Here is a 12,016-nt window from a genome sequence, read left to right on the forward strand (position 1 = left end):
TTTGTTTTAGAAAAGGGACTTTTTCTCCTTCCCTGTACTATCTAAACTTTCTAATGTTCTGTTTTCACATTTTAAAGACAAAAAAAGAAGGGCTACAGAGAGAGGTCAATATATGTTTGGGGCGCATGGTTTTTTAATTATGTTTTGCTCAAAAGACTACATAAATGCCACTCAAATCTCCACCACACTTGGGTACTAAAGGTAGGAAGTCAGGAGAAAAAACTAATGGAGAATAGCCAAGAATGAGCCTGTTCCAAACCAAACCAAGCAGCTCTAGGCAGCTGCCAGCAACATCTTTTTTAAAAAAATATTTGCTCTCCACCATGTCTTCCCATTTGAGCATGAATTCTAAAATCATGAGATTTTGTGACAGGACACAGAATGTCAGAGATTGCACTAGTATCACACAGCTGCTACTGACAAAGCTGGGAATACGACTTAGGAATTATTAACTCCTTAACCCTGCATTCTTTCAGAAACATCATGTCCCAAACATTCCCAGGTCAGCTAACAACAATCCACACATGCCAAAGGTCAAATATACACCATATCTCAAAAATGGTAACTTGGCACACTTGTATAGTGTTTAATAAATCCTTAAAACCAGACAGATGACAGAGCTCACACATACTATGTCATTTGCTCAGATTACTAATGTTATAGCTCTAGTAATTCTGAGGCCATGTTAGAAACAGAGAAAAGCTAAACTAGACATAATACTTTTACAAAATAATTCTATAGGCCGGGCTTGGTGGCTCACACCTGTAACCTGTAATCCCAGCACGTTGGGAGGCAGAGGTAGGTGGATTGCTTGAGCTCAGGGGTTCAAGAGCAACCAGGGCAACACAGTGAAACCCTGTCTCTACAAAAAATAAAAATACATTAGCCAGGCGTGATGGCGCACTCCTGTGCTCCCAGTTACTGGGGGGACAAAGTGGGAGAATCACTTGAGCCCAGGAGGTCGAGGCTGCAGTGAGCTGTGATCATGCCATTGTATTCCAGCCTGGGCTGGAAGATAACAAACAGACAGTTCTGCAAAAATAAAAATTCACATGTATAGTCATCAATTCAGAAGGGTCACATGCAACAAGCAGTATGAAGTATTCTCCCCAAAAAACACACCTCAATTTTCCCATCCCAAAAACTTCTCTGAAGGGCAGGAGCAGGCACTGGGGACACGGGAACCCTTGGATGGGCGAAGGGCCAGTTTCAGAGGGGGCAGCTTGCTCCAGAGGTATGTGAACTCCAAAGCCAGTGCCCCTTTCCGTGCATCAACAGACAGGGGCCCCAAACTCTGGTCAGAGGTACCCCTTCCTGTGCGTCAACAGACAGGGGCCCCAAATTCCGGTCAGAGATATGTTAAAAATTCAAATGATTGGCTGGGCGTGGTGGCTCACGCCTGTCATCCCAGCACTTTGGGAGGCTCAGGTGGGCGGATCATGAGGTCAGGAGTTTGAGACCAGCCTGGCCAATATGGTAAAACCCCGTCTCTATTAAAAATACAAAAATTAGTCGGGCGCAGTGGTGGGTGCCTATAATCCCAGCTACTCAGAAGGCTGAGGCAGGAGAATTGCTTGAACCTGGGAGGTGGGGGTTATAGTGAGCCAAGATCACACCACTACACTCCAGCCCCGGGTGACACAGCAAGACTCCATTTCGGGGAGAAAAAAAAAAAAGAGAAGTTCAAATGATTAACCTGTCCTCAGCTGTTTCCTCAGCTGGCTTCCAGGGAGACAGCAGGCTCAGAGCCAGGACACACAGTTCTCCTGTCAGACAGGCCACGTGGCCCGGTACCCAAAGCACACGGAAGAGCCAGGAACCATCGTCTAGTCATGTGGTCTCAAGGCAATCCCCTGTGAGACAACACTGTGCCCACCACCTGTCAGTCATGTTTCCTACCTACCAGGGCACCCAGGAGGACAACCACATAGGGCACATGGCCAGGCTCACTCTGCAGAGACAAACTGAAGAGGAAGAGAAATACACCTCTGCAGGGCAGGGAGCAGGATCATTTGACACCACGGACCCTCTCAACTCACATCCCCGTGCCTCTCTTCTCGTAGATGACCATCAACCCAACTCTCACACATGTTTCGGCGGCACAAAACAGGCAAAGGGCTGAAAAGGAGGTGGGGTGGGGAGGATCACAAAACCATCTGACCCTGGTGGTGCCCATTAGGAGATGATGTCCCCAGCAAAGGCTCAAGCCCTATCTATTGGCAGAGGAAAGGGGATGGGAAAGCACGTTACTATGTATTCAGTGCCAACTCCATGCTGGATACTTGGTGGGATGCTATGCCTCATTTAATCATCAAGAAGATTCCACGGTGCTCTGTAAGATGGTCACCAGCATGGACCCTGGAGTCAGGCAGCCCTGGGTTCCCACGTCCAATGTGCCACTAGCTGGTTTTAAGGTGCTGCAGCCATATAACCTCTGGGATGCTCAGTTGGATCGTATATAAAATGAAGGCAAGGACGGGACTCCAGGGTAGGGATTAGCAGAGCCTGATGGTAAAACCTTCTGCTCTCTCAAAGCATTGGCTCCACCTCCACCAAGATCCCTGTGTCTACACAGATCATGTGACACTGAGATGGAGATACAGCAGAGAAGCAGGACTGCTGGCAAGAGGCACAAAACCACCAGCTTGCAGGAAGCAGAGTGTGCAGGGTCTAAGCCAGCGCAGGACCTGCTCCCCTCTGCCCCAGGATGGCTGCCACCCCACCCCAGCAAAGGGCCAGGCCACTCACGGCACTCCTTCTCATCACTCTTGTCGAAGCAGTCAGGCAGCCCATCACACTGCCAGGCGCCCGGGATGCACCGTCCATTGCTGCACATGAAGTTGCCTGGTATGTTGCACTCGTTGGTAAAGTTGTTCCCGGGGAGCAGCTGGCTCTCTGTTGGAGAGAGGGGACAGGTCAGATGGCACAACAACAGTAGGGACCTGAGCGCCCCTCAGCTGAAAGGTGTGTGGTTCGGTATAGGTGAGACTTCCGGTAGGTGACTCAATCTCTCTGACCTTCAGTTTCCTCATCTGTGAAATGGACTAATAATCTGCCCCACTCCACCTCCAGAGATTCTGAGAGGACTAAATGGAGAAATACAGGGAACAAACACACTTAAATGTCGAGCACAAAATGGGTGTTCACTGACTTTTTTTCTTTCTCCATCAAAGACTGGTTGTAAACTCCAACTGTTCTTTTCTGGCCCATCAGCAGTGATTAAAAATTAAAATTCTAGACAGGAGTGAGCACTGGACTCCCAATGTCTCCAACAGTAGGAACTGTAAGATCTTTCCAGGCCTCAGACTCTGTAGCCCTTACAATCACAGAATCCTTGAAGCTGGGCCAAGTTGGCAGAAATACTGGGAGATCATTTCACTCTAGGAAACAGGAGCCCAGACCTATAAAACCAACCTGCCTGAGGTCGCACAGGTAGAAAAGGCCGCACTGAATCTTGAACTCCGGATTTGTAACCTCCACGAGGGTCCCAAGGTCACGAAATTGCCTGCCAAGAGTTACTGGAGGCTGAGAACCAAGCTGCAAGTTCAGATTCAACTCCACTGAACATAGTCATAAAGTGCCAAAGTCCCCAACCCAAACAGCCAACTCTCAGGCTGGAAAGCAAATAGAGAAGGCCAGTGCTGTGGCGGTGGAGGTGGGCAGGGTGCCGAGTTCATCTACCAGTGGACCCTGGGGGCAGATTTTCAAGGCAGCCAGGATCTGATCGATCTGACCAGTCTGAGCCATTGTGATCAATGGCTGGGGGACAAGGAGCCATGTGAGTAAAAGAGTTTTGAGGAAAAGCAGGGAAAAAAAAAAAAAAAAAAAAAAGACCAGTCCTTCAGCACACCGCAGCTCCAGAGCTCCCTCCTGAGTCATTCCATAAGCATTTACTGGACATTTATGACCAGATACTTGTGCTATGTTCTAAAGATACAGAGATAAAGCCTAGGGCTTATTATACCTTTAGGCTGGAAAGGCACACACAGCAAAATAAGAACAGTGATGTCTAGACCTGCCTGGAGGTAGCAGCAGAAGAGAAGGGTCCATGATTCTCTTTCAAAAACCTTGCCAAGGAGAAGCATCTCTAGATCTCCAGATACCTAACATCATATCCGCCTACAGGCCACTATCCTTTATGTGTGCTATTCTTTTTTACCAGGGATGCCCTTCGGCCTGCTGGGTCTCCTAGTAAATCCCTACACACCCTTAAGCAAACGAATATGTCGCCTTTCCTCTGACGTGTTACCTGGCTTCTCCAAACACAGATGAGCACTAACTCTGTAGTCTGGTGATAGTACCACTGGGGTGATACTAAAAATATTTTATAACTAGAACAAGCAGGTAATAACCAATTACAATGGACATCGTCACAGGCAAGCAATACCCCACCGGCCTTGGTGTCATGGAATTTCTCTTGTAGACTATCTGCTGCATTATACAGAATTAATAATGCACAAGCATGTTTCATTACTGAAAATGAGCTTTCATCACTCACTGGAGAACTCTAGGAGAGAAGCTACAATGAGGGGCTCTACCCTGCCCAACTGCCCACATCAGAACTCTAGAATAATCTCCCTTGTCCCCTCCTCAGTCTATCAACTCCTACATGTGGCCAGTCCCCGACTCTCCATTGCCACAGCTGCGACTCCAGCCGAAGCAGCCACCCTCTCTTACGGGGACTGCTACGCAGCACAACTTCCCAACTTGGCCTTCCTGCCTCCCATCTTGCCCCCCTCCAACCCACTCTCCCCTCTGCGGCCAGAAGGATCTGTCTAAACACCAAGTCAACCATTTCTTAACTTTAAAAGGTCATTGAATGGCTCCCTGGTGTTCTTAAGACAAAGTCAAAATTCAAATAACTCAAAAAAGATTCCGAGAAAGAGGGTAGCATCTACAGTGGATGCTGATAGACACAGATAAAAACTAAGCACCCCTCAGGTCTAGAGAACAGTGTCAGCAAAGACTCTGTGCAGGAAGATGTAGCCCAGAACATGGAATGACATGGAATTTAAAAATCATGCAGCTCTGATTGTTAGGAAACGCAAAGGTATTATGCTACTATTTCTTCTATTCTGCTGCAATTTCTCCTATCCTAGTGCAAAGTCGGCCATCCCTAATTAATCATGATGCTCTGTTCCACCGAGCCCAGAATCCATATGAGACTCCCTCTCAAGACTGGACTCCAGAAAGCCACTAACAACCCCGAGAAGAACATGAAACCAATTCACCATGTCCAGGCAAGGGCTTGAGGGGGACCCTAGAAGGGCAGCCAGGTACTGGATACCAGCCAGACAACGAATGCTTAACCCAGAAAATCCACACATTCCAGCCGTTTGCTAACAACTGCTCTGGGCTTCTCCAGCAAGCAGAGAACTCTCCAGGGACCGAGAATGTATTGGTCATTCTGCTTTGTATGGAAATACTTACACGTGCATTTGTAGAGGTAGCTCCTCGAAGGCAAGCCCCCCTGGAAATGTCACTGCAACTGTGAAATCATGTTCTGATAAACAGATTTCTGGAGCAGGAAAATTGGCCAGATTAGATTCCAAAGCACTTCCTCTGAGAGTCAGTAAGGCTGGCGGCACATGGACTTGACAAATGGATGGATAGATGCAGAGACTAAATACCATGTCTGTTACACACAGGTGGTCCTGCCAGCCACGGGGCTCAAAGTGCTTTCTCAGTAGGACCAGGGATCCTGGGGCCTGGTGAACAATAACAGAGAGGCACATTCTTTTTGCTCTTCTGAACAACTGTATTAGGCATGCAGGTGGTGCACAGCCATGTGCTTCAGGGAAGTGACATGATCAAACTCAAAAGCATGAGGAGGGCCCGTAACGGTAGCTCACACCTGTAATCCCAGCACTTTGGGAGGCTGAGGTGGGTGGATCACTTGAGGTCAGGAGTTTGAGACGAGCCTACCAACATGGTGAAACCCTATCTCTACTAAAAGTACAAAATTAGCCAGGTGTGGATGCACACCTGTAATCCCAGCTACTTGGGAGTCTGAGGCAGGAGAATCGCTTGAACCTGGGAGGTGGAAGTTGCAGTGAGCCAAGACCACGCCATTGTACTCCAGCCTAGGCAACAAGAGCAAAACTCTGTCTTTAAAAAAAAAAAAAAAAAAAAAGGCATGAGGAGAAACTAAGGCAAAGGCAGGTTAAATCTTATTGATTCTGCCTTCAAAAACCTGCCTCAAACCCATCCAATTTGCAAACCCATCACTCAACTGGCACCACCCAATCCAAGTTGCCATTATCTCTTGCCCTTTTCAACCATGGGTTTTCAACAGGGATCAATTTTGCCCCCCCAGGGAACATACGGCACTGTCTGGAGACATTTTGGGTTGTCGTGATGGGGAGATGGGGGTGCTATTGGCATCTAGTGGGCAGAGTCCAGAGATGTTGCTATACCTCCTGTAATGCACAAGACAGCCCCCATAATGAAGAATCATCCAGCTGAAAATGTCAATAGTGCCGAGGTTGACAAACTTTAGTTTATTAATTAAAAAACCTTTGGACTTCCCACTTCTCACTCCCTCCAGTTCCTTCTCTTCACACAGAGTGAGATTTTAAAATGCACTACGGGTTCTCTGTGTCCTCAGAATAAATCTAAACCTCTGGCTATAGTTTACAAAGTCCAGCATGGTCTAGTTGCTGCTTGCTTCTAGATACTCATTTCGAACCATCTCCTGCAACACACCTCAGTGCCCCCTGCTGTGAGGCCTCCAGATGTGCTGTTTGCTGACCCCGGACATTCTTCCACCTACCTTTCATCTGTGTAATGGGCTCAATTGTGTCCCCCCAAAATTTATATGTTGAAGTCCTGAACCTCAGAACTTCCGAATGTGACTGTATTTGGAGATGAGGATCTTTAAAACAATGGCATTAGGGTGGGCCCTAATTCAGTATGACTGATGTCCTTCTGGGAAGAGATCAGGACAGAGACCATGGAAGAGGGAAGACCATGTGAGGACACAGGGAGAAGACGACCATTCATAAACCAAGGAAGAGGGGCCTCAGAGGAAACTAATCCTGCACCTCCATCTCAGACTTCTTGCCTCCAGCACTGTGAGAAAACAAACTTCTGTCGTTTCAGCCACCTAGCCTGTGAACTTTGCTATGTTAGGTTGGTGCAAAAGTAGTTGCATAACGCACAAGGAAATCACATCTGCACCAACCTAACAGCAGCCGGAGCAAACTAATACACTGCAAGGCTAACCTCATTCATCCTTCAGACCTCAGCTTAAATCACTTCTTCAGGTCCCTTCATGGACACTCAATCTAAAGCTCGTCCCCCTGTTTTTCACGCTGGTAATGTCCTGTTTTCCTTTATTCCAACTTTTGCTTACTGGTGTGTCTGTACTATCTCTCCACCTAGATTGAACACTCCATGAAGGCAGAGAGGCACTGTTTTGTTCAACTCTGCACCCTGGGCACCTGACCACTCTGTAGGTCTCCAATGAATACTTGTAACCACTCTAAGAAGAAAGGATAATGTTCAGTCACTAATTTATTTCCTCCCTTTCCCCCATACTCTTCCCTAGAGAGTTCCATCTGCCCCTTGCCTCATCCCCCTAGAATGTGAGTAGAATCTGTACATGCATAGTTAAAACAAGACATGGGGGTGTCTGGATTTGTACAAGTACATTACTACCCAGTCTGCTTTAAAAGAGGTTAGAAATCTTTTCAGGCCGACAGCAGGACTTTCTAGTGGCTGAAATATTTATCCCATCTTAGTGCCTTGGGACACATTTCGAATCCAAAAAAGACAAGCATTAGCACAAAGTTGGCTAGCTGGGGTTTCTCCTCCTCCCTTCTCTTTTTTTCATTAAGCTGAAAAATGAAAAAGAGTTGCCCATTTTCACTGCAGCACATCACTTACTTAAAATAACTATACCATCTGCACCAAAAATGAAAAAAAAAAAAAAATTCCAAGTCCCATTCTATTGGACAAAGGCAAACAGCCTGCTACAGAAGCTTCTTCCAAAACTGCTGGCTCCCACAAATTTATATTTGACAAGGGGGCCAAAATTGGTGCAACTACACAAACTCAGACAGCTGCTGCATTCCACTCAAATTACTCCAGAACATGCAGTTAGTGATGTTGACTTTTCCAGCTGAGAAATGGGAATTCCATCCTACCAGCTGGAGTCCTCCTGGCTCTCTCCTCTCCTGCTGTTCTTCCCACCCTAGGGGGACCTCTCCTTCTGCTGTTCTTCCCACCCTAGGGGGACCCCTTGTCATGATGCAATCTAGAATTGACATCTGCAAACCATGACAGCCCTGCTTTCCAACTTCTGCCCAGTGGCCTTCATTTTTATCCTCTGCTTCCTGACAATCTGGATCTGAAGGCTCAGTGACCAGCAAAAGCAAGACATACACCCATACATATGTACAGACACACAGGCTTAGCATTTGGTTTTGCAAATCTCAAATCTCAAATGGATCTTGTCTAAAACCTCCCCAGAAAATTAATAACCTCTTTCCACTGCCTAATGCCAACATAGTGTTATGAGGTCACTGAATGCCACTGTCTGTTTTCCATGACTGCCTTCTTTAAACGTATACACACAGACACACACACACATACATATTCCATGCACAGGCACAAGGCCAGTAAGGGAGCTGCTGTGCAACGATCTGTTTACAAACATCCCTAGAAAATCCCCGAAGACCTCCTTGACTCTAGGCTGCTCCGCATGGTAGCATCAGTGTAAGAAGGAACCAGAGACATCTGTCCTGTGCATTTCCCATTCGGTTCCCATCAAACTGCTTCCTGCTGGAGCCTGACTATGAAGAGCACTCCAGCTGTCACCAAGAATAGTCACACAAGGCTGAGTCTGGGGCGAAGATGGGCCTTCTGGATCTAAGCACCTCAGCATAGCCAGGTCTCCAGCTCTGTCTAGACTCTTCAGGCCACCCTGCCCTGTGAGCTCATTCCAGTAGCCCCAGCCTCCATTTACCCATCTGTTCAAGAAAGACAGCCCAGGGAAATTGGTGAGAAGGTATAACATGACCCCTGGATTCAGCCCAGGACCACTGGCTATTGATATCCACAGATATCATATTTACACTGCCTACGATCCTAAAAGAAGATGGTGTGCAATACTGCAGCAGGAACAACTGATAGATGGAGCAAGTCACCGGGATAGTGAGTGGGCCTAGCTGCCTACTCTGCCATGAGGTGTCTGCACTTCCTATAGCTATATGGCTGTTTCTCCTACAAGGGTAAAGCAGCATGAGTTACAAAATGATAAAGGCTTTGTTCCTTTCTTACAAAGCGAGTCAGTAAAGAAAGCCAATGGCTGTTATTAATGGGGCAAGCAAAGAGGTCTAGGTAAAGGACAGTTTTTCACCAAGAAAGAGTTTTATAAATTATTTTCTTGCTGTATTTATAACCTCATTAAGGTCCTGATAGCTGCTACTTACATTTTTTTAGTTATGCTTCAGTGCATTTCATGAGGAAAATTATGTTGCAGCAATATTAATCTAGTGTGGGTTTGCAGAGCCATCAGGATACGGTCTTTGTGAGATCTAAGGTCCACAGTTTGGGGGTCTGACAGCAACTCTGGAAGATGCTGTTTGTCATGATACTGACCTCCAAGATGAGCACTGAGCCCCGGCCCCACCCTCATCCCATCCCTCCTCCTGCTCCCTTTAACAGCCCTCAAGAAATCAATTATTACGGACTTTTCACTAGGGAAGACCTGACATCTACTGAAACACATACACACGGCAGGAGTGGAAGATCCGTTTTTCTGGGATTTTTTTTTTTTTTTTTTTTTGAGACTTAGTCTTGCTCTGTCGGCCAGGCTGGAGTGCAGTGGCGTCATTTCGGCTCACTGCAACCTCCACCTCCCGGGTTCAAGCGATTCTTCTGTCTGATTACAGGCATGTGCCACCACGCCCAGCTAATTTTTTTTTATTTTTAGTAGAGATGGGGTTTCCCCATATTGACCAAGATGGTCTCGATCTCCTGACCTTCTGATCCGCCTGCCTCGGCCTCCCAAAGTGCTGGGATTACAGGCGTGAGCCACTGTGCCCGGCCCTTCAGTTCTTTTTTACTCCTTACAACAGACCTATGAAATAGGCACCATTTCCATTTTGCAAGATGAGGAAACTGAGACTGAAGAAGTAACTTGCCCAAGGTCACACAGCTAGAACAAGTCTGCAAATGGCCAGAGTAAATATTTCAGGCTGTGTAGGCCAAGAGGCCAAATTAAGGTACCTATATAAGAGGAGAGAAAAGAATATTCCACAAATTTTTATTGGTTAAATTCAAAATATTTTCATAATCATTGGGAACAATTTTCTGTAATATAGGTCTACTAAGAAAAAAATGGAATTCTTTTTGGGAAGGGTAATTAACATTTCACTTAATTAAGGTTCAAAGTTACTGTTTCCCATTATCAAAATATATTATAAATGTCTGATTTTTTTCCCAACTATTTAAATATGTGAAAACCATACCTTGCTCAAGGGAGTGTCTACAAGCAGGTGATGGCTGGCTTCAGCCCATTTGCCAACTGACTCCCTGCACTAGAAGACTACACGTTTATGTAAAATAAGAAAATGACAAATGTGGCCAATCCCAAGGCACATCCTCCCTATTCCATCACACCCACCACTCTGAAATGAGCCCCATTGTTGACTGGCTGCTCCCCACACCATGTCTTCTTGCTGTTGCATCCTCAGCAACCAGCAAGTGCCACGTGCCTGGAAGACCCTCCATAAATGCCTATTGACTGCATGAACGGGCAACGGAACCTGTTGACCCTTAAGAACCTTTCCAGTTGTGACATTCTTAAGTTCTGTGAATTTATCTAAACAGGAGTTGAACCCATATATACTCTGCCACGCAATATGCAATGGATAAATGAGATTGGGGTGAAGAACACTTCTGGGTTCCCACAAGTAAAGGCACTGAAGTCAAGAACTTCTGGAAGAACTTTTGCAAGCGCTTGCTTTTCACTCACACCCATGTCCTTGCCAAGGGCTGGCCGCTGGTCAGGCCTGGGAGAGAACCCAGAGCAGGAGCCATCCCCCCATGCCTTCTGTCTTTTCAGCTCAATCAGCAGCGGCAGGAGGAAGTGAGTTGGGCATGCTGCTAAACTGAAGGAGGGGACAACTTTACGACCAATTTTATCTGGCCTGCGATAAGCCAGGGCTCATGAGAGAGCCAATCGACTCTGCACTTCAGCACCTCTCAGGAAGAGTCACTGCCCAGGAAGGATTTTGCTACAACCCCAAGTTCAGCCCAGCCCCTTGTGCCCAGGAACAACTGCAACAATTTCCACAGCCACTGGGAACCATTCGATAGCCTCTCTTCTGCTCCGCGCAGATGCCTCCAGGCAGAGCAAATATGGAAAATACCAAAGTCAACTAAAGAATAAGGCCAGAAAAGCAAAACAACCTTCACATAGGCCCCAAAGTGTATCTCTATGAGTTCAGGGTAAGGAAGAAATTCTTCTGAAATACGACTCAAAGCACAGGCCACAAAGGAAAAGACTGATAAATACAACTGCAAGAAAATGTTAAGACTCCTAATCATCAATAGATATTATAAACAGAGTTGAAAGAGAAGCCACGAACTAGAATAAGATTATCTGCCACATGTATAACCCACGAAGCATCAATATCTAGAATTTTCTGACAAAATGATATAAGAAAATACAAGCAGCCCAGCAGAAAAAATGGACAAAGCACATGAACAGGTACTTTCACTGATGAGGAAACTCAAATAGCCACTTAATATACACTCAATCTCACTTGTAATCAAAGAATGATTAATGGAATCATTAATGATGAGGGCTCTCTTTCACACCCATCAGACTTGCAAAAATTTGAAGCCTGACATTCTCAAGTGGCGCGAAGATGGGGAGGAACAGGAACTCACACACAGCACATCTGAAGAGCAATTTGGCAACTCCTAGTGAAGCTCACACACTTGTTACTGGAAAAGGGTCCCGATCCAGACTCCAACAGAGGCTTCTTGGATCTCATGCAAGAAA

General features: G+C 46.4%; 1 protein-coding gene across 4 annotated transcripts in view; it reads right to left on the bottom strand.

Moving 5' to 3' along the window:
• The window catches only part of LDLRAD3 (low density lipoprotein receptor class A domain containing 3), a 291,981-nt gene that overhangs the window by 196,206 nt on the left and 83,759 nt on the right, over window positions 1-12,016 (bottom strand). For 3 of the 4 annotated variants that reach the window (XM_030917618.1, XM_030917620.1, XM_030917619.1), the window contains exon 2: window positions 2,749-2,895. In XM_030917618.1, the coding sequence (XP_030773478.1) occupies window positions 2,749-2,895 (147 nt within the window). Of the gene's footprint in view, window positions 1-2,748; window positions 2,896-3,414; window positions 3,458-12,016 lie in introns of those variants that run through there. The other variant, XM_030917621.1, reaches the window with a different exon arrangement.

Source organism: Rhinopithecus roxellana, chromosome 15 (genome assembly GCF_007565055.1).
Source record: "Rhinopithecus roxellana isolate Shanxi Qingling chromosome 15, ASM756505v1, whole genome shotgun sequence".
Lineage (NCBI taxonomy): Eukaryota > Metazoa > Chordata > Mammalia > Primates > Cercopithecidae > Rhinopithecus > Rhinopithecus roxellana.